Here is a 22,312-nt window from a genome sequence, read left to right as displayed (position 1 = left end):
CCCCGGACTACCCCTTTAACCCAATAGAACATCTGTGGGGTGATCTGAAGAGGTCTGCGCACAGGAGATGTTCTCACAATCTGACAGATTTGGAGCTTTTGCAAGGAAGAGTGGGCAACCATTGTCACGTCAAGATGTGCCATACTAATAGACTCCTACCCGAAAAGACTGATCACTGTAATAAAACCAAAGGGTGCTTTAACAAAGTATTAGTGTAAGGGTGTGCAGACTTATGCGAACAGGGTAAAGTGTGGTGTTGTTATTTTTATTATTTTTTTCCCATCTAAAAGATTTCAGTTTGTTTTACAATTGAATTGTTCACCTTCTAGGTCACATTAAAGCATTGGTCTTAAACTGTGGCCCTCCAGATGTTGCAAAACCTAGACTCCCAGCATGCCCGGACAGCCGTTGGCTGTCCGGGCATGCTGGGAGTTGAAGTTTTGCAACATCTGGAGGGCCACAGTTTGAGAACACTGCATTAAAGGGGTACTCCAGTGGAATTTTTTTTTTTTTTTAATCAACTGGTGCCAGAAAGTTAAACAGATTTGTAAGTTGCTTCTATTAAAAAATCTTAATCCTTCCAGTACTTATTAGCTGCTGAGTGCTGAATACTACAGAGGAAATTCTTTACTTTTTGGAACACAGAGCTCTCTGCTGACATCATGACCACAGTGCTCTCTGCTGACATCTCTGTCCATTTTAAGAACTGTCCAGAGTAGGAGAAAATCCCCACAGAAAACATATGTTGCTCTGGACAGTTCCTAAAATGGACAGAGATGTCAGCAGAGAGCACTGTGGTCATGATGTCAGCAGACAGCTCTGTGTTCCAAAAAGTAAAGAATTTCCTCTGTAGTATTCAGCAGCTAATAAGTACTAAAAGGATTAAGATTTTTTTAAAGAAGTCATTTACAAATCTGTTTAACTTTCTGGCACCAGTTGATTTAAAAAAAGAAAAAAAAAAAAAAAGATTTCCACCGGAGTACCCCCTAAGGTCCTGACCTGATTTATCTTTCTCTCATTCTTTAACATAAGAACCTGCCATTTTATCAGGAGTGTGTAGACTTTTCATATCCGCTGTAGATCTTGTTCACAGATGCATCAGGAAAACAATATTTTAGGTATTTTTATTATTTAAATAGTTCCTATTGTGCAAAGTGTGCCATAATAAACAGGATAAGAAACCTGGCGTCCATGTCTCAGAGCGTGCCCGCCACTGAGGGCAGTTTGTTCCTCGTGCTGTGTGGTGCCCACCGCTGTTGCTTCCTCTTTCTCTCACACCGACTCAAACTCTTTCTGCCATGCGCTGTATTTTTCAGCCATGCTTTTGGCTGAAGGCTTTGTGTGCGCTAAAACGTCCTGAAAATCGGAGGTGGTCACTGTGTCCAGACGAATGATGGGCAGGTTCTGGCTCCCTGGAATGAAGACAGACATAGGTTGGTAGACCCGCTGAGCAGAAAATTTGTAGATATATAGGAAAGAAGGGGGGGGGGGGTGGAGGTGCACAGGTTGCAGTCACCCTTGGTCTCTACCATGTGACAGGTAAGCAGTACTTTAAATGATACGAGGGCTTTGGGGTCCAGGAGCTGCTAGTTACAAATGTCTAATGTAGTGTCTGGCCACATTGTGTGAATTTTGTACTGTATGTTCTTGCTGGGCAGGAGGTATACAGTGAATACATCCTGTGTATAGCCACCGCTCAGCCCCTCTAGGAGCAGGGACTCCCATCAGTATAGTGATAAGAGTCCAGGTTCCTTTATAATATACAGTGGCGCGCTATGCGTTACTGTATACCGTATGGCTGGCGGAGATAAGTAGTAATGCTATGCATCACTACTTAATTCCTTACACTCCATGGGCCGGGCGCTCTGCCCCAACGCACAAAGTGGTAACCTAAAGAAGCTAAAAATTGCCACTGGATAAAATGTTGGCATTTTTTGGTGTAAGGAAACTCCACAAAAAAAAAACGCCAGAAAAAAACCAAAGCCTTAAAAAGGAGTTATCCAGGAATAGAAAACCAGAGCTAATTTCTTTCAAAAACCACTCCATCTGTCTGTCTGTCTCCAGGTTGGGTTTGGTTCTTCAGCTCAGTTCCATTGAAATGAATGGAGCCAAGTTGTTATTCTACACACAACCTGGGGACAGATGTGGAGCTGTTTAAAAAAAAAAAAAAAAAAGAAATTAGCTCTGTTTTTATATTTCTGGATAACCCCTGAACCTGCCACAGTCATAGATCTCAGTGGACAGACATCACTACCCAGAGGACTGTGAGTGGATGAATCTTTGGTTTATGGCAAGAACATTTTGGTAGGCTGCGAGTATAGGAAAAGGAATTATTTTTTCTTATATACAGCAGTGTATGGGTGTATTTGTGTTTTTTGGCTGAATTCATGTTGTGGTTTTTAGTGAAATTTTTGCAATCATTTTAGTATGATTTTGCAGTGATTACAAAAGTCGCAGTATATAAAATATATAATCTCTCTATCTATATATAGATATATCAAACACATTAAGTATTTGTGCCATTGACCTGCTTACCTTGTTGGTGATTTTCTAGTGCATGAAAAACTTTCCTCACCGGTCTCATGGCGGCTTCTTTACACACGAGCTTAATATCTGATCCTGAATAACCTTCAGTCTCCTACACAGGACAGAGGAACTAAGTGATAAACGTCCTGCGCTAAACCGTACGTATTACTGCAGCAATGGCCGCTTCGTATCATGCCGCATTGTTATGATTTAACAAGCACATATAAGTACTAAATAAATAAGTACACCAAGACAGATTGGCAATTGTAAGGTTTGCTTTTCAAATATTCAAAGGGTCTCAGCCAGTCTGTTGTGCATCTTTTTAAAAGGGATTTTCCAGGAATAGAAAAAACAGAGCTAATTTCTTTCAAAAACAGCACCACATCTGTCCCCAGGTTGGGTGTGGTATTACAACTTGGATCCATTCATTTCAATGGAATTAAGTTGCAGAATCACACTCAACCTGAAGACAGACGGGTAGTGGTTTTTGAAAGAAATTAGCTTTTTTTTTTCTATTCCTGGATAACCCCCTTTAACATACACTGTCTATCCATTATTCCAACTTTGAGATTGATGTCAGTGAATGTTACTATACAGGAGCTAAAAACCCATCACATCGACCAGACACGGCTAAACGAGCAAAAATTTGTAGCAAGTCCTGCACCTATGACACTTGGATATAATCAGGATAGAGTTTGGGTGCGTTCACACCTAACTAATCCGCTGCGGGTAACCCGCAGCGGATTAGTTAGGTGTGAACGTACCCAAACCAATCTACTAGCAGATTTTCTAGCAGAATTTCGGCTGCCAGCAGCAAAATAAGTTACGCGTGAACGTACTCTTTCAGTCTTTGGGTCCAAATTTGACTGATTTCGATTCACTGACAGCAAGCAGAGACCTTGAAAATATACTATGCTACAGGAACTTTCACGATTAATTTTTTTTTTTTTACTTAACATAACACTGGTACTTACTGTTATAATAATATAAAACATTTATAACTTACATAAAGGGCATCATTAAGCCAGTAAAAGGCTAAGTTCACAGTGTGAAACTCAGCAACATATTGTAAGTCATGTGTGAATGGAGAAATATATGACTTAAAGGGGTACTCTATTGCTAGGCATCTTATTACCTATCCTTTGGATAGGGGATAAGATGTCTAGGAACGGAATACCCTTTTAAAGCTCAAATAAAATACAAGATAAAAGAATTTTAAAAAAGTATTTACTAAAAAATTTCATGTTTTTGGGGGGTGAAATTCAGCTTTTTGGCTACAGTCCCTGGAGTTCTAACAATGTACAGAAGAAAATAATGTTTTGTATTTACCTCTCCCAGCACGCTGTATTCCAGCTCAGTTCTCAGTTCTACTCCTCCGCTATTGCTCACTGGTGGCAGCCAGTGCTGGATCATGGACTCTCGTGCTTCTTTACTGGGTAAATCCACCAAAATCCTCTTCTCCAGCCGCCTTAACATGGCACAATCCAATTCCCTGAGATAAAGATGTTGCTTTATTTTTATAGATCACACAATAGATAATAGAGCGGCACCGCACCCTGTATGTAATAGCAGCACCTGTCTATAAACCCTGGATCGGCACTGCGGGTACTCGGGGTAAACGACCAGCAGTGGTGAGCGGAATAGTGGTAAACAGCATCCGTAAGTAACAATAGTAACCGAACATGAAAGCAATCCTGCACTCAACGCAGCAAATTAGGTCATCCAGCTCCTCGTAGGCCGGAAAAAGCGCACCAGGCTGCGCGAATTCGCCGGCAGTCGCCTCTGAGCACCCCACATTAGTCTTGTCTGCCCGTTTGTTGGAGGTCCTGAGAAGGAGCCGGATGACCGGATTTGCTGCCGGTGAGGATTGCTTTCATGTTCGGTCACTATTGTTACATATTTTATCATGAGGAATATGAACCGCCCTAGTCATTTCCAGTAGTCTGCTGAACGCTCATATACGCTGTGTGCCCAACATTGCTCTGTCGCTTGCACTTCTTTGATCCATATGGCAGTAAAATGTGAGCTGTACAGGTATCACTAGCTGAGAACTCTGCGTTGCCTGGTTTTCCTACTTAAAGGAGATCTCCAGTGAAAATGTACTTATACGCTATTCACAGGATAGGGGATAAGTAGCTAATCATGGGGGGTCCGACCTCTGGGGCCCCCCGCGATCACCAGGACGGGACCCAGCGATCAGTGAGGACCAAGTGCTGCAGCCGGCACACACTCCATTCATTTCTATGGGAGCACCGAAAAGACCCGAGTACAGCTCTCGGGCATCATCGGCGCTCCCATAGAAATGAATGGTGTGCGTGGCATCTACCGGTAGACAACACGCGCTCCTCACTATGAGCCCCGGGGTCCGTCCTCGAGATCGCAGGGGACCCCAGCTTTCGGACCCCCCCCATACCCCACTAATCAGCTACTTTAACCCTATCCTTAAGGACGCAGCAAATTTTATTTTTGCATTTGTTTTTTCCTCCTTGCCTTCTAAAATTCATAACTTTTATTTCCATTCCCAGTAGAGATGAGCGAACTTACAGTAAATTCGATTCGTCACGAACTTCTCGGCTCGGCAGTTGATGACTTTTCCTGCATAAATTAGTTCAGCTTTCCGGTGCTCCCGTGGGCTGGAAAAGGTGGATACAGTCCTAGGAGACTCTTTCCTAGGACTGTATCCACCTTTTCCAGCCCACCGGAGCACTGGAAAGCTGAACTAATTTATGCAGGAAAAGTAATCAACCGCCGAGCCGAGAAGTTCGTGACGAATCAAATTTACTGTAAGTTCGCTCATCTCTAAATTCCCAGACCCATATAAGGGATTGATTTTTTGCGTGACCAGTTGTACTTTGTAATGACATCACTCATTTTACCCCAAAATGTATGGTAAACCCCAAAAAATTATTTTTTGTGTAAGGAAATTTAAAACGAAAATCATAATTTAGCAAATTTGGGGGGGTTTCGTTTTCACGCTGTACACTTTACGGCAAAAATTACATGTTTTCTTTATTCTCTAGGTCAATAAGATTAAAATGATTCCCATGGTTACATACATTTCTATTATTGTACTGCTTTTAAAAAAACGCAAACTTTTTTTTTTTTTTTTTTAGAAAATAAGTATGTTTAAAATTGCTCTATTTTGACAACCTCTATTTTTCTTATTTTTCCAAATTCAGTGATGTGTTAGGGCACATTTTCTGCACCATGATCTGCAGTTTGTTTTGGTACCAGACTTGCATATATGTGACTTTTTGATCGCGGGCGATCAAATCAGCCATTATAAGTGCCGTACTGCCGCAGATGCCGTGATCTGTATTGATCACGGCACCTGAGGGTTAATGGCAGACATCAGCGCGATCGCTGATGGCCGCCATTACCGGCGGATCCGCAGCTACTGACTGCCGCCGGGAATAAAGCGAGCGCAGCTCCTGCGCTCATCACAGCCGCGCCGTAAATCTACAGCGCTGTGCGCTAAGAGGTGCTATGCAGCACCATACATTTGTGGCGCATGTCCTTAAGGGGTTAAACCTTGTGGGAGAGGAAAAACAACATTGATGCTCATATCCTGACCTCATATCCCATTCCCCGCATTAACTATTCTTTGCCCCTGCCTGCTGCCTCGATAGGATGTTTAAATGTCCCGGGTAATCTCTGCAGCCCAAGAGTTAGGGCACATGGCAGAATATCCACCCAGATCCAGTGTGTTTCCAAACAGTCTGCCTCCAGCTGTTGCAAAACTACAACTCTCAGCATGCCCGGACAGTTGGGAGTTGTAGTTTTGCTACAGCGGGAGGCACAATGTTTGGAAAACGCAGGATTAGGATCACACAATATTTAGGAAATATTAGAAATAGGTATTTTCTTACAAGAAATGTTTAAAAGGTTTGGTGTAAGTTTAAAAATGTGCTGTCTCGATAGATGGTAATGTATTTCACAGCTGAATCCACTGAAAAGAGAAAACAGGTCTGGGGTCAGGAATTTCCGCAGGAGAACAATGGGAGTCTGCTGCACCGTATTTTTTAAGCAGAATTTCGCTCGGAAAATCCATAGTGTGTATGGGCCCTAAAATGAAATGATGAAATGTTACAAACTATTACTAAAAGGTAAAATCGTTCTGGGCAATAGAACATGGGAACGATGGTAGAGAGTCTGAGGTGTATGCAATAGGGGCTGCTATAAAGACTTATTTTACCAGGCTATGAATATATTTCTATGTGCAATGTTGTATATTATGGTGATAAGTACTATGCCTTTTTAGGGATTTTCTCTAATTTTTTATGGAAGGCTGACTCCTATATATGCAGTTTTCCATTCTATGTATTTTTTTATGTATATTTTCGTTAAATAGAAAACGACTTCTCATAGAACCATGGCTAACACAAATTACAACCTTCTCCCAGCCTAGATGTATCAGTGAAATAAGTTTTATTTTTAATCCCTGCAATCTCACAATGCTCATAACCTTTAGATTTAGGAGATATCATATAAGCCCCTATGATGACCTCGCTGCTTATAGGAAGTGTATTTGTCCCATAAGATTACAGAGAGATGATGGGGGTTGTAGTGCAGCTGATTTCCCTCCTGTGCTGACAGCAGAAGATCAGATCTCACATATGTACATAGCTATAAATCAGATTACAGCGCCCCCCGCCCCCGGACACATTTAGCCTGTACTTCTGCAGCTTTAAGTACTTTACACTTAGATGGTAAAACCCTTCTGGGCTAAACCATAGTAAATAACTTGGCTGTAAAGTCAGAGGAGGCTCGGTAAATACTGGCATATGGCCGCCGGCAGTTTATTAAAGATTATATTCTATTCTGAGGAATAAACATTAGAGGGAAGAGATCACAATTAATCTTTAAATGTTTTAAGCAAAACTAAGGCCCTTTTTCCTCCAGATCAGAGAATCTGCGGTCACACGGCTCTGTCCTGATCTCTTACCAAGGGAGATTGGAAGCTGCCAGAACAAATACCAGGTCGTCCGATCGGGACAAGCCGTCCATCTGAACCAGCAGTTCTGTTTTCATCCTGCGACTTCCTTCGTGCTCGCCCCTGGCGGAAATAAAACGGGAAATGGAAGGTGTAAAATGTTTTATTAATGCACAAATGGGTCTAGTGGGTTAAATAGTAATGTACTGGCTAAAACTGCAGATTTATTGGGGGTCCTTCAAGAATCAAAAGCTAGCAGCTTCCATATAGGCTTTCCATAGTCCTACTGTATACCTCAGAGATAAGTGGCACCTGATATGTGTGTTAGCTGCTCATCTCTGCCTGCTCTACTGACACAAGCCGATCATTTGCCCATGCAGAGCCCAGATTGGTGAAGGCTGCAATGATGGTTCTGGACATTCTGGAAGTTTCTCCCTTCTGCACACAGGATTTCTGGAGGTCAGCCAGAGTGACCATTGGGTTCTTGGCCATCTCTTACCAAGGCCCTTCTCCTCCGATTACTTGGTTAAAACAACCAGGACTATTCACCCAAACTGTGTTCTTGGGGACTTTCTGTGCAGCAGAAATGTTTTTGTCCTCTTCTCCATCTCTGTGCCTCCACACAATCCTATCTCTGAGCTCTACAGGCAGTCTTTTCCTTCTCATGTCTTGGTTTTTGCTCTGATATGCCTTGCTATCTGTGAGACCTTATATAGACAGACCTGTGTCTTCCCAAATCCTGTCCAATCATCTGAATTTACCAGCGGTGACGGCAACCAAGGTGTATAAACATCTCAGAGATGATCAAAAGAAATGGGAGGAGCCAAAGCTAAATATCAAGTGTCATGGTAAAGGGTCTGAATACTTATGTCCATGGGAAATTATTATTATTTTTTTCTTAAATCCTAAAAATAAATTTAAAAATTCAAATTTTTACATTTACATTATGGGGGAATTGAGTACAAAAGGCCACAACATAAAAGGTGAAAAAAATAAAAAAAGGTCTGAAAACATTTCAAATGCATTTGTTTTATTTCCTCCCCATTTTTAAATATATTAGTTTGCTGTCAGTAAGTGAAAACACTTTGTTAAATCCTGAGGCTGCAAACCCTTTCCATAGCTAGTCCTGCTAAGACGCGGATACAATAGTATCCAGTCTAGACAATGCTCTGTGAGCTAAACCTCCTGGACTCCAGACTGATACATTGTACATAGCTAGTCCTGCTCTCAGTTGAGAATGGGACACAATAGTATTCAGTCTAGACAATGCTCTGTGAGCTAAACCTCCTGGACTCCAGACTGATACATTGTACATAGCTAGTCCTGCTCTCAGTTGAGAATGGGACACAATAGTATTCAGTCTAGACAATGCTCTGTGAGCTAAACAGCCTGGACTCCAGATTGACACAATGGCCCTCATTTAGTAACAGCATTCTGACTCTTTTTTGTCTATTGTGTGCCTAAATTCTGTGTAAATTCTGAATGTGCGACAGAAAAAAAAACGACAGAATCAGAAACACTCAGAGTGAAAGAAAAAAATAAATAAATGGGCGTGGTTTTCAGGAAAGAGGCGTGTTCCACGCCTCTTTCTCGAAAACCACGGCCATTTTGTAGTTTTTTTTTCCATCCAAAATCACTCATCTTTTGTGAAAACCACTCAGAAAATCATGTGAATTTTCTGGGAAGAAAACCTTACACTTTAAAGCATGTATAAAGTTTCCGAAAGCGGAGTAAATTAGTAAATACCATGGGAAAAAAAAAAGGTCAGAACAGCAAAAAAAAAAAAAACAACAAAACCTACATTCCACTCTTAGTAAATCAGGACCATTGTAGCAAATAGGCAGAGAGATCCACGTCTCAGTAGAGATCAGTACTAGCTACAATCAACACTGTTCTTATGCCCTGACAGTAAACAAATATCTTTAAAAAATAGCGAGAAATTGAAGCAAAAAGAAATACATATTAAAAAGTGTCAATAGAGTTGACGTTAACATATGAAGCGTCTCCCTACCCTGGTCCTGCTCCTCTCTGACTCATTACAGATTCAAGTTCATCAAGAAAAATGGTGGACGGGGCGTGATATCGGGCGAGTTCAAACAAAACCTGGACACAAAATAAAAATGTCATTAAGTATGTACAGTATCAGCAAATATTAGACGAAACATGTACTCCAGGGTTATTGACGTTCCTACCCGCACAAGTTTTTCAGAATCTCCTCTCCACTTGCTGACGATTGTAGAGGCGGAAATGTTAAAAAAGGTCGTATTACATTCAGTGGCCACAGCTTTGGCTAGCAAGGTCTTTCCGGTGCCTAAAACACAATATTATATAATATTTAACCCCTTAAGGACCAGGCCATTTTACACCTTAGGACCAGAGCGTTTTTTGAACATCTGACCACTGTCACTTTAAGCATTAATAACTCTAAGACGCTTTTACCTATCATTCTGATTCCAAGATTGTTTTTTCGTGACATATTCTACTTTATGTTATTGGTAAAATTTTGTCGATACTTGCATCGTTTCTTAGTGAAAAATTCCAAAATTTGATGAAAAAATTGAAAATTTTGCATTTTTCTAACTTTGAAGCTCTCTGCTTGTAAGGAAAATGGATATTCCAAATAATTATTTTTTTTATTCACATATACAATATGTCCACTTTATGTTTGCATCATAAAATTTACGATTTTTTACTTTTGGAAGACACCAGAGGGCTTCAAAGTTCAGCAGCAATTTTCCAATTTTTCACAAAATTTCCAAAATCACAATTTTTCAGGGACCAGTTCAGGTTTGAAGTGGATTTGAAGGGTCTTCATATTAGAAATACCCCATAAATGACCCAATTATAAAAACTGCACCCCCCAAAGTATTCAAAATGACATTCAGTCAGCGTTTTAACCCTTTAGGTGTTTCACAGGAATAGCAGCAAAGTGAAGGAGAAAATTCACAATCTTCATTTTTTACACTTGCATGTTCTTGTAGACCCAATTTTTGAATTTTTACAAGGGGTAAAAGGAGAAAATGTATACTTATATTTGTAGCCCAATTTCTCTCGAGTAAGCACATACCTCATATGTCTATGTAAAGTGTTCGGCGGGCACAGTAGAGGGCTCAGAAGCGAAGGAGCGACGAGGGGATTTTGGAGAGTACGTTTTTCTGAAATGGTTTTTGGGGGGCATGTTGCATTTAGGAAGCCCCTATGGTGCCAGAACAGGAACAAATACCCACATGGCATACCATTTTGGAAACTAGACCCCTTGAGGAACGTAACAAGGAATAAAGTGAGCCTTAATACCCCACAGGTGTTTCACGACTTTTGCATATGTAAAAAAATGTTTTAAAAATGTCACTAAAATGTGTGTTTCCACCCAAATTTCACATGTATGCAAGGGTTAATAGCAGAAAATACCCCCCAAAATTTGTAACCCCATCTCTTCTGAGTATGGGGGTACCCCATAAGTTGACCTGAAGTGTACTACGGACGAACTACAATGCTCAGAAGAGGAGTCATATTTGGCTTTTTGAGAGCAAATTTTGCTCGGGGGCATGTCGCATTTAGGAAGCCCCTATGGTGCCAGGACAGCAAAAAATACCCACATGGCATACCATTTTGGAAACTAGACCCCTTGAGGAACGTAACAAGAAATAAAGTGAGCCTTAATACCCCACAGGGGTTTCACGCCTTTTGCATACGTAAAAAAAAAAAAAAAAAAATTTCACTAAAATGTGTGTTTCCCCCCCAAATTTCACATTTTTGCAAGGGTTAATAGCAGAAAATACCCCGCAAAATTTGTAACCCCATCTCTTCTGAGTATGAAGGTACCCCATAAATTGACCTGAAGTGCACTACGGGCGAACTACAATGCTCATAAGAGAGGGAGTCATATTTGGCTTTTTGAGAGCAAATTTTGCTCGGGGGGCATGTCGCATTTAGGAAGCCCCTATGGTGCCAGGACAGCAAAATAACCCCCACATGGCATACCATTTTGGAAACTAAACCCCTTGAGGAACGTAACAAGGGGTACAGTGAGCATTTACCCCCCACTGGTGTCTGTCAGATCTTTGGAACAGTGGGCTGTACAAAATTTTTAATTTGCGCAGCCCACTGTTCCAAAGATCTGTCAGACACCAGTGGGGTGTAAATTCTCACTACACCCCTCATTACATTCCGTGAGGGGTGTAGTTTCCGAAATGGGGTCACATGTGAGGTTTTTTTTTTTTGCGTTTGTCAAAACCGCTGTAACAATCAGCCAGCCCTGTGCAAATCGCCTCAAATGTACATGGTGCACTCTCCCTTCTGGGCCTTGTTGTGCGCCCCAAGAGCACTTTGCGCCCACATATGGGGTATCTCCGTAGTCGGGAGAAATTGCATTACAAATTTTGGGGGGTGTTTTTCCCTTTTACCTCTTGTCAAAATGAAAAGTATGGGGCAACACCAGCATGTTGGTGTAAAACATTTTTTTTTTTACACTAACATGCTGGTGTAGACCCCAACTTCACCTTTTCATGAGGGGTGAAAGGAGAAAAAGCCCCCCAAAATTTGTTAAGAAATTTCTCCCGAGTACGGCGATACCCCATATGTGACCCTAAACTGTTGCCTTGAAATACGACAGGGCTCCAAAGTGAGAGCGCCATGCGCATTTGAGGCCTAAATTAGGGACTTGCATAGGGGTGGACATTGGGGTATTCTACGCCAGTGATTCCCAAACAGGGTGCCTCCAGCTGTTGCAAAACTCCCAGCATGCCTGGACAGTCAACGGCTGTCCGGCAATACTGGGAGTTGTTGTTTTGCAACAGCTGGAGGCTCCATTTTGGAAACAGTGGCGTACCAGACGTTTTTCATTTTTATTGGGGAGGGGAGGGGGGCTGTGTAGGGGAATGTGTATATGTAGTGTTTTTTACTTTTTATTTTATTTTGTGGTAGTGTAGTGTTTTTAGGGTACAGTCACATGGGCGGGGGATTACAGCGAGTTTGAGCTGCCGCGCAAAATTTGCTGCATCGCAAACTTGCAGCCTGATACTCACTGTAAGCCCCCTGCCCATGTGAATGTACCCTGTACATTCACAGTGGGGGGGGGGGGGGGGTGGGGGACCTCCAGCTGTTGCAAAACTACAACTCCCAGCATGCACAGTCCATCAGTGCATGCTGGTAGTTATAGTTTTGCAACAGCTGGAGGCACACGGGTTGGGAAACACTGAGTTAGGAAACAGACAATGTTTCCCAACCAGTGTGCCTCCTGTTGTTGCAAAACCACAACTCCCAGCATTCTCAGGCATGCTGGGAGTAGTAGTTCGGCAACATCTTTAGAGCTAGATGTTGCCGAACTACAACTCCCAGCATGCTTGGAGTTGTAGTTTTGCAACATCTGGAGGACTACAGTTTGCAGACCACTAATACAGTGGTTCCCAATCTGTGCCCTTCCAGATGTTGCAAAACTACAACTCGCAGTATGCCAAAACTGTCCAGGCATGCTGGGAGTTGTAGTTCTGCAACATCTGAAGGGCCAGATGTTACAGCACTACAACTCCCAGCATGCCTGGACAGTAAGGGCATGCTGAGGATGTGTAGTTTTGCAACATCTGGAAGGGCACAGTGGTCTCCAAACTGTGGACCTCCAGATGTCGCAAAACTGCAACTCCCAGCATGCCCAGACGCCAAGGGCTGTCTGGGCATGCTGGGAGTTGTAGTTTACAGGGTCCCTTTACAGCAATGCATGTCGCTTTACGGCGACGTGCATTGCTGTAAAGGGCCCGACCGCGGCTGAAGATCTACTCACCTGTCTCCGCCGCCGCCATCTTCATCGTCTGGATCCGGGTCTTCAGGGACGAGGTAAGTACCGGGGCCGGTCCCCAGCACTCCCCCGTCCCCCGCCGCGTCCTCCGGTCTTCCTCCCGTCCTCTCCGGACTTCAAGGGGCCGGGCAGGACGGGAGGAAGTAACCGCCCCCCCTCCTGCGATTGGTCGGTTAACTAACCGACAGATCGCAGGGGATCGGAGGAGGTGGCAGGCTTGCCACCTCGCTCCTAGGCTCCAGCATGGTCCTGGCTGTGTGTGACAGCCGGGATCATGCGAAATTACCGGGCGGTCGGGTCCCAGAGACCCGATCAGCCCGGTATCGCCGCAGATCGCAAGGGCGATTTCCCTTGCGATTTGCGGCGATCGCCGACATGGGGGGCCTACATGGCCCCCCTCGGCGTTTGCCCTGGATGCCTGCTGAAGGATTTCAGCAGGCATCCGGTTCCGATCTCTGCCCGGCGAGCGGCAGAGACCGGAAAATGCCATGACGTTGTGGAACGTCATTGGTCCTTAAAGCCCAGGGTGCCATGACGTTCCACAACGTCATTGGTCCTTAAGAGGTTAATAAATAAATTACAATTAAATTACAAAAAGTGATTACAAATAATAGATTACTAGAGGCCTTGAGCTGTGGAACGGGCCCCCAAAATTTGGGGTTGGGACAGTTATGGTTTAAGCTGGCAAAGTACATGCAAGTCAGCTATACGTGTATTTCTACTTCACAGATTATTGCAAGGTGTTCAATTATATGGTGCCAATAAACAATTTATACTTTACCTGGTGGGCCGTACAGTAGGAGCCCCTTCCAAGGAGAAAGAATTCCCGTAAAGAGCTGTGGGTACTACAGATAAGAACGAAAATACATTAAGCACCAGGTGGTCATCATAAAGGGGTTAAAGGAGTAGTTCAGTCTAAAAAATTAAAAATAAAACTTACCCCCTATCCGCAGGATATGTCAGATCATGGGGAGTCCTACCACTGGGACCCCTTACGATCTCCTGTGTGTTGAAAGTGTGACAATCATAGCACAAATCGGTGCCTGACACGCCGCTCCATGTATCTGTATGGGAGAGCCCAAGTTACCCAAATGCTGTATCTCCGGCTCTCCCATACAGATGCATGGAGGGGGCGTGATTGACTCACTTAATGCCAGTTGAGTGGAGTCGGACGAAATTTTGGGTACCTGGAGTCAGAGTCGGCAAACAATGCACCGACTCCTACTAAATTTAGATTGGAATTTTAAAAAAAGCAAGTCAAAATGTCTCAATTCACAAAAAGTTATAATTAATGACTTCTCTACTGTAAGAATAAAGACCAATGCATGCAGTGCCTCACGTAACCGCAAAACTAACACGTTAAGTGACCGTGAAGAAGCTTTTCATGTGCTTCACTATATGGCACACAACGCACAATTAGCAACGGCAATACTTATACTTTCCATAGTGTTGTGTTCTGCTGTTAGAGGGAACCCATGGGTAACCTAGCCTCTCACTGATAAGGGGTTAAGGAAATATGTATTTTGCAGGACTAGAGACACTTGTATAAGTGAAGGGAATGGAGGGTCAATAGTTCAAGACAAGCTGTAAACCATTGGAAAAACTGCTGCCATTCAGCTAAGGCTATAAAAACTTGTAAACTCCGATTGTTGGCTTAAACTTTAAACATGACTATGGGATTCTACTAGGGAAATCATGTTTTATAATAAATGCCCCTTCCTGGATACCCCCACTGCATTATCTTCAGCAGCAGATCAGCACACAAAAAGGAGAAGGCAGCAGCTTCTGCCCAACTACCTCTCTCTGCTAGAAGAGCTTAGAAGAACTTGGTGGAACAGCTTCTTGGATTCAACTGTATGTGTTTATAAATACATTCGCATATTAATACAGGGGAGTCGGAGTCGGAAGTACAAAAAACTGCGGAGTCAGAACATTTATCTACCGACTCCACAGCCCTGCTTAATGCTGGGAGCTGATAGGAGATCACAGAGGGTCCCAGCGGTCGGTCCCCCGTCATCTGACACTTATCCCCTATCCTACGGACAGGGGATATGTTTTTTTAGACTGGATAACTCCTTTCAACTATATCCCCTTTCCACTGGATAGGTAATAACTTGCTAATCAGTGGAGGTCAAACTGCTGGGACCCCCACAAATCCTGAAAATGAGAGTCCCCCAAGTGAGTGTTACTTTGCTTACACTGTAGAGTCCTCAACTCGAAAAGGTCTACTAAATCCCCATAACTAGTATGGCCTCCATGTTGGAAGATGTTGTCCGGTGTACATCCTGTTCAATGTATGCAATCCTTGAACAGAAGTTTGAGGGTGCATATTGTTGTGCGAGATGTGTGCTAGTTGTTCATCTGGAAGCCCAGATCCTGGATCTAGAGGAGCGACTGGCAACATTGAGAAGTACTGACAACATGGAGAGGAGTCTCCTGTTCACTGAGCAAGTACTCTCTGGGGTAGAGGTGGGGGAGGATAGTGGGTTAGAGGTTCAGGACAGTCAGGCAGTTAGCTGGGTTACAGTTAGAAAAAGGGGTAGAGGGAAAAGTGTCAGGGAGGCTAGTCCTGAACTGACACACCCCAACAAGTTTGCCCTGTTGGCGGATGAGGGGGATGCCATTTCAGAGCTAGCAGTACTGCAGCAGGACTCTGCCTCTGACCGCCAGGGGAGTGTCTGCTCCAGTAAGGAGGGAAGGAGGAGTGCAGGGCAGGCTAGACAGGTACTGGTAGTGGGGGACTCAATTATTAGGGGAACAGACAGGGCGATCTGTCACAAAGACCGGGATCGCCGAACAGTGGGTTGTCTTCCTGGCGCTCGAGTTCGGCACATCGCGGATCGGGTTGACAGGTTGCTGGATGGGACTGGAGAGGACCCAGCAGTCATGGTACATATCGGCACCAATGACAAAGTAAGAGGTAGGTGGAGTGTCCTTAAAAATGATTTCAGGGACTTACGCCGCAAGCTTAAGGCAAGGACCTCCAAGGTAATATTTTCTGAAATATTACCTGTACCACGAGCCACACCAGAGAGGCAGCGGGAGATCAGGGAGGTAAACAAGTAGCTCAGAAGCTGGTGTAGGAAGGAGGGGTTTGGTTTCATGGAGAACTGGGCCTACTTTGCTGTCAGATACCGGCTCTACCGTAGGGACGGGCTGCACCTCAATGGGGAGGGTGCAGCTGTGCTCAGCGAGAAGATGGCTAGAAGGGTGGAGGAGTGTTTAAACTAGGGACTGGGGGGGGGAGGGAACCTACAGCAAAGAGGGGGGAAGACTGAAGATAGAGAGGGGGGACTTAGTAATGTACCTGGGGGTGGAGCAGAGGGGGGTTAGAATAGTTAATACGGATAGGCTTCATAGGAAGAAAAAACATACACCATTGAATTGCATGATAACTAATGCCAGAAGTCTGTCCAATAAAACTGATGAACTGGAGTAGTTGATGTCTGAGGAAAATTATGACATAGTGGGTATAACAGAGACTTGGTTGGATGATAGCTGTGACTGGGCGGTCAACATACAGGGTTATAGTCTATTCAGGAAGGATCGGACAAAACGGAAAGGGGGAGGAGTTTGTCTTTATGTGAAATTAAGTCTGAAGGCCGCACTGCGGGAGGATATACGGGAGGGAAACGATAATGTGGAGGCATTATGGGTAGAAATATATGGAGATAAAAATAAAAAAAAATTCTGATAGGGGTTTGCTATAAGCCACCAAACATAATGGAAGAGGCAGAAGATCAATTACTGAGGCAAACAAACAAGGCAGCAAATCAAAATGAGGTGATAATAATGGGGGACTTTAACTATCCCGATATAAACTGGGAGACCGAGTCCTGTCAATCTCATAAGGGAAACAGATTTCTGACTATAACTAAAGACAATTATCTGTCCCAAATGGTGCAGAGCCCGACCAGAGGGGGCGCCCTACTAGACTTAATATTAACCAACAGACCTGATAGAGTAATTAATGTACAGGTAAAAGGACACCTGGGAAATAGTGATCATAATATAATACATTATAACTTGTTCTTCAATAAGGGAATCTCTCGAGGGGCCACAAAAACAATGAACTTTAGGAAGGCAAAGTTTGATCAACTCAGAGAAGCCCTTAACAATATAAAATGGGATATTGTCCTCAAAAACAGGAATACTGACACTAAATTGGAGACTTTTAAAGATATCTTAAATTATCACTGTAATAAATATATACCTTATGGGAATAAAAAGGGTCAGAAATAAAAGAAAACCAATATGGATGAATAAAAACATTAAAGGGGCAATAAATGACAAAAATAAAGCATTTAAAATACTAAAACAGGACGGCAGTGAAGAAGCATTAAAAAGCTATAGAGAAAAATGTAAAATATGTAAAAAAAAAACTAATAAAAGCCGCAAAAATAAATACAGAAAGACTCATTGCCAAAGAGTAAAACTAACCCCAAAATGTTCTTTAACTATATTAATAGCAAAAAGGTCAAAAATGAAAGTGTGGGTCCCTTAATAAATGATAAGGAAGAAATTATAAATGGGGATCAGGAAAAAGCAAATATATTAAACAAATTCTTCTCCACTGTATTCACCGAGGAAAATGAAATGCCAGGTGAAATACAGCGAGATAAGGTAAACTCCCCAGTACAGGTCACCTGTCTAACCCAGGAAGAAGTACAATAAAATAGACAAATCACCAGGTCCAGATGGCATTCACCCCCGTGTTCTAAAGGAATTAAGTAATCTTATAGACAGACCCCTATTTTTAATATTCCGGGACTCTATAGCAACAGGGACTGTTCCCCAGGACCGGCGCATGGCAAATGTGGTACCAATATTTAAAAAGGGAACAAAAGGTGACCCCGGGTATTATAGAACTGTTAGTTTAACCTCTGTTGTATGTAAATTGTTTGAGGGTTTTCTAAGAGATGCTATTTTGGAATATCTTGATACAAATAAATGTATGACTCCATATCAGCATGGCTTTATGAGGGATCGGTCCTGTCAAACTAACCTGATCAGCTTTTATGAGGAGGTGAGCTCCAGACTGGACCTGGGGCAATCGCTGGATGTCGTATATCTGGATTTTCCAAAGCATTTGATACGGTGCCACATAAAAGGTTGGTGCATAAAATGAGAAGGATCGGGATGGGGGACAATGTGTGTAAGTGGGTAAGTAACTGGCTCAGTGATAGAAAACAGAGGGTGGTTATTAATGGTACTTATTCTGATTGGGTGACTTACTAGTGGGGTACCACAGGGGTCCGCCTTGGGTCCTGTTCTGTTTAATATATTTATTAATGACCTTGTAGAGGGGTTGAATAGTAAAGTAACAATCTTTGCAGATAACACTAAACTCTGTAAAGCGGTAAACACAATAGAGGACAGTGCACTGTTACAATTGGATCTGGATAGGTTTGAGGTTTGGGCTGGGAAGTGGCAAATGAGGTTCAATACGGATAAATGTAAGGTAATGCACATGGGGAGGAAAAATCCAGGCTGGGATTATGTATTAAATGGGAGAACACTTGGGACGACTGATGTGGAAAAGGACTTAGGAGTCTTAGTTAACAGTAAATTTAGCTGTAGTGACCAGTGTCGGGCAGCTGCAGCCAAGGCTAATAAAATCATGGGGCGCATCAATAGGGGCATAGATGCCCACGACAAGGAAATAATTCTACCGCTGTACAAATCACTAGTCAGACCACACATGGAATACTGTGTACTGTACTGGGCACCAGTGTACAAGAAAGATATCGTGGAGCTGGAGAGGGTTCAAAGACTGACAACCAGGGTAATATGGGGAATGGGAGGACTACAGTACCCAGAAAGATTATCAGAATTAAGGTTATTTAGTTTAGAAAAAAGAAGGTTTAGGGGAGACCTAATAACTATATATAAATATATATCAGGGGACAGTACAGAGATCTCTCCCATGATCTATTTATTCCCAGGACTGTATCTATAACAAGGGGGCATCCTCTACGTCTAGAGGAAAGAAGGTTTCTACACCAGCACAGACGGGGGTTCTTTACTGTAAGAGCAGTGAGACTGTGGAATTCTCTCCTGGAGGAGGTGGTCATGGTGAACTCTGTAAAAGAGTTCAAAAAAGGGTCTGGATGCATTTCTGGAGAGTAATAACATTGCTGGTTATGAATACTAGATTTATAGGGACAGAACGTTGATCCAGGGATTTATTCTGACTGCCATATTTGGAGTCGGGAAGGAATTTTTACCTCTAGTATGAGGGTTTTTTGCCTTCCTCTGGATCAACTCAGTAGGGACTCAGTAGGGATATAGGTTGAACTTGATGGACTCTGGTCTTTTTTCAACCTCATGAACTATGTTACTATGAATGGAACGATGGGTGCATGCTTGGCCACCACTGCATTCACTGTCTATGGGATTTAAAAAAAAGTTTCCTAGAGCCGTAATTATGTATCAAATGGTTGGCAGCCATTCTTCTTGATTCATGAGTGGGGACCTGGCATTTGGACCCCCACAGATCAGCTATTTATTCCACATCATGCATGTAATCTTGGAATAACATCTTTAAGTAAATTATATTGTAATTATTAAAACGGAATGCAGTTGTCTCACCCTAATAGGGTACACCACCGCCTCCTTCACCAGTCGCTTGGCTGCATCAAGCCCAATGATGTCATCCCACCTTACATTGGGGTTCTGAAGATAAATGTCCTGAAATAAAAACAAAAAAAAAAACACAAAGATTTCATATTTTTCATTAAAAAAATAGGAGATGAAAGTCTGTTAGAAATTCATCATTGCTGAACAAAGAAATACAGGGTAATTTCTACCTTGGACATTTATCGCATGTCCACAGAATATGCCATGAAAAAAACAGATAGATGCGGGTCCCAGTACTGCGGATAAGGTACCAGCTAGTGGTGCACTAAAATGAAAATTTTGGGCTGAAACCAAAAATTTGGGATGTACTTGACTGAAAATGGCCCAAAATTCAAGGCATGGAGGGAGTTATAGTTCTGCACCAGCTGCATAGACACAGATTGTAGCACAACATGCGTGGGTGTGGATCGATGCTTTCCAAACAGTGGGCCTCCAGCTGTTGCTTTTGACTGTCTGGGAATGCTGGGAGTTGTAGTTTTGCAACAGCTGGAGGCACACTGTTTGGAAAACACTGTGTTAGTGCTGTGAGGTTTTCAACAACTTTTCTTTGTGCCACTTAAAAGGCTCAGCAAACCGCACTTTTATGTCCTGAATAGTAAAAGCATACACATAGAAAATGGACCATTAACCCCTTAAGGACGTGCGGCATAAATATATGGTGCTGTGGCTTCGCGCACAGTGCCATACATTTACAGCGCAACTATGCAGCGAGCGGAGCAGCTGCGCTCGCTTCATGCGCTATGGGTCCCACCAGCTGTCAGCAGCTGCGGACCCGCCGGTAATGGCAGACATAGGCGATCGCGCTGGTGTCTGCCATTAACCCCTCAGATGCCATGATCAATACAGATCACGGCATCTGCGGCAATGCGGCACTTTAAATGGCTGACCTGATCACCCGCGGCACCGTCCCCCGGCATCTTCTCCTCTGGTTTGAGATCGAGCAGACCAGAGAAGAAGATCGCCGATAACATTGATCAGCTATGCCCTATGCAAAAGATTTAAAGGGGTACTCCGGTGCTTACACATCTTATCCCCTATCCAAAGGATAGGGGATAAGATGCCTGATCGCGGGGGGTCCCGCAGCTGGGGACGCCCGGGATCATGCATGCGGCACCCCGTTTGTAATCAGTCCCCAAAGCTCCGCCCCTCAATGCAAGCCTACGGGAGGGGGCGTGATAGCTATATAAAATCCCATCCCTTCCCCAATATCGCGCCACACCCCTACCCCTTAATTCCCTGGTTGAACTTGATGTACATATGTCTTTTTTCGACTGTACTAACTATGTAACTATATAAATCCAGCCACTTAGTTGAAAAAAAAGTTTGAGAGTTTTTAAAAGCAGTACAATAATAAAGTATATAATCATGGGTATCAATTAAATAGTATTGACCCACAAGATAAAATGTAATTTTTACCATAAAGTGTACAGCATGAAAAGATTTTTTGGGTTTACCATACATTTTAGGGTAAAATGAATGGTCATTATAAAGTACAATTGATCACGCAAAAAACAAGCCTCATATGGATCTGTGAGTGGAAATATGAAAAGTTATGGACTTTAGAAGGAGAGGAGGAAAAAATGACAGTGCGTGCAGCCTATCACCGGCCGAGGCGGGACATCGCTGCGGCCAGTGATACACTGACAGCACTGTGACGTTCCAGTCCCCAGAAAGCAGCATGAGGATTGCAGCGGAGGACCGTGAGGCCAATACCGGAGCAATGGGGGAACGTAGGAAGGGGAGTCAAAGTTTATTTTGTTTATTTTTGCAGCCCGGGCACAGGAATATGTAAAATGCATCAGTACAGATGTCCTTTAACCCGTCCAGGACACGGAGCACAGGTACGCCCTGACGTCCTGGTACTTAAGAACCCAGGGCGTAACTGTACGTCCTGGGTCCTGTTAAAGGGGTTTAAACCGTTCTCACGAGCAGAGAATGGGTTAAACCCGGTGGGTCCCCGTTATTACGGACAGCCAGGACCCACGGCTAATGCCGAGCACCACCGATCGGGCCGATGCCCTGCATTAACCCTTTAAATGATCAAAGTTGATCGTGGCATCTAAAATGAAACTAAAACTATCCCGGCAGTTCAGTGGAGCTGATCGGGATTATTGCAACAAAATTGCGATGTCCCGATCAGCTTACTGGACGAGGAGAGGGTCGTCACCTGCCTCTTCGTCATCCGTTTGGCGATCTGCTGCTCCAAGCCTGCTTAGCAGGCTAGAGCAGCAGAGTGTCTCAGACAGTGTGCACCAGAAAAATCCAACTAACCAGATATTGCATTGTGAAAAGCAAAAAGGGGGCATGGTCTGTCACAAAGGGGGCGTGGTTTCACAACATGACCTATTTTCTATTGAAGTAAATGGCTGGAAATTTCCACCTAGAAAAAGCTGTCAGAAAATTTTCCCGACTTGTAAATCTGT

At 43.3% G+C, this 22,312-nt stretch overlaps 1 protein-coding gene across 3 annotated transcripts in view; it reads right to left on the bottom strand.

Annotated features, from left to right (window-relative positions):
* Positions 1 to 928: 928 nt before the first annotated feature.
* Positions 929 to 22,312, bottom strand: part of KATNAL2 (katanin catalytic subunit A1 like 2) — a 60,725-nt gene continuing 39,341 nt past the window's right edge. For all 3 annotated transcript variants that reach the window (XM_056543496.1, XM_056543478.1, XM_056543488.1), the window contains exons 9-16: positions 19,842 to 19,940; positions 14,032 to 14,095; positions 9,652 to 9,770; positions 9,471 to 9,562; positions 7,472 to 7,582; positions 3,856 to 4,018; positions 2,536 to 2,638; positions 929 to 1,412 (exon numbers count right to left, since the gene is read on the bottom strand). In XM_056543496.1, coding sequence (XP_056399471.1) covers positions 1,273 to 1,412; positions 2,536 to 2,638; positions 3,856 to 4,018; positions 7,472 to 7,582; positions 9,471 to 9,562; positions 9,652 to 9,770; positions 14,032 to 14,095; positions 19,842 to 19,940 — 891 coding nt within the window. In that variant the 3' untranslated portion in view covers positions 929 to 1,272. The remainder of the gene's footprint in view (positions 1,413 to 2,535; positions 2,639 to 3,855; positions 4,019 to 7,471; positions 7,583 to 9,470; positions 9,563 to 9,651; positions 9,771 to 14,031; positions 14,096 to 19,841; positions 19,941 to 22,312) is intronic.

This window comes from Hyla sarda, chromosome 1, assembly GCF_029499605.1.
Source record: "Hyla sarda isolate aHylSar1 chromosome 1, aHylSar1.hap1, whole genome shotgun sequence".
In the NCBI taxonomy this organism is placed as follows: Eukaryota; Metazoa; Chordata; class Amphibia; order Anura; family Hylidae; genus Hyla; species Hyla sarda.
This window is presented reverse-complemented; position numbering and strand designations above follow the sequence as displayed.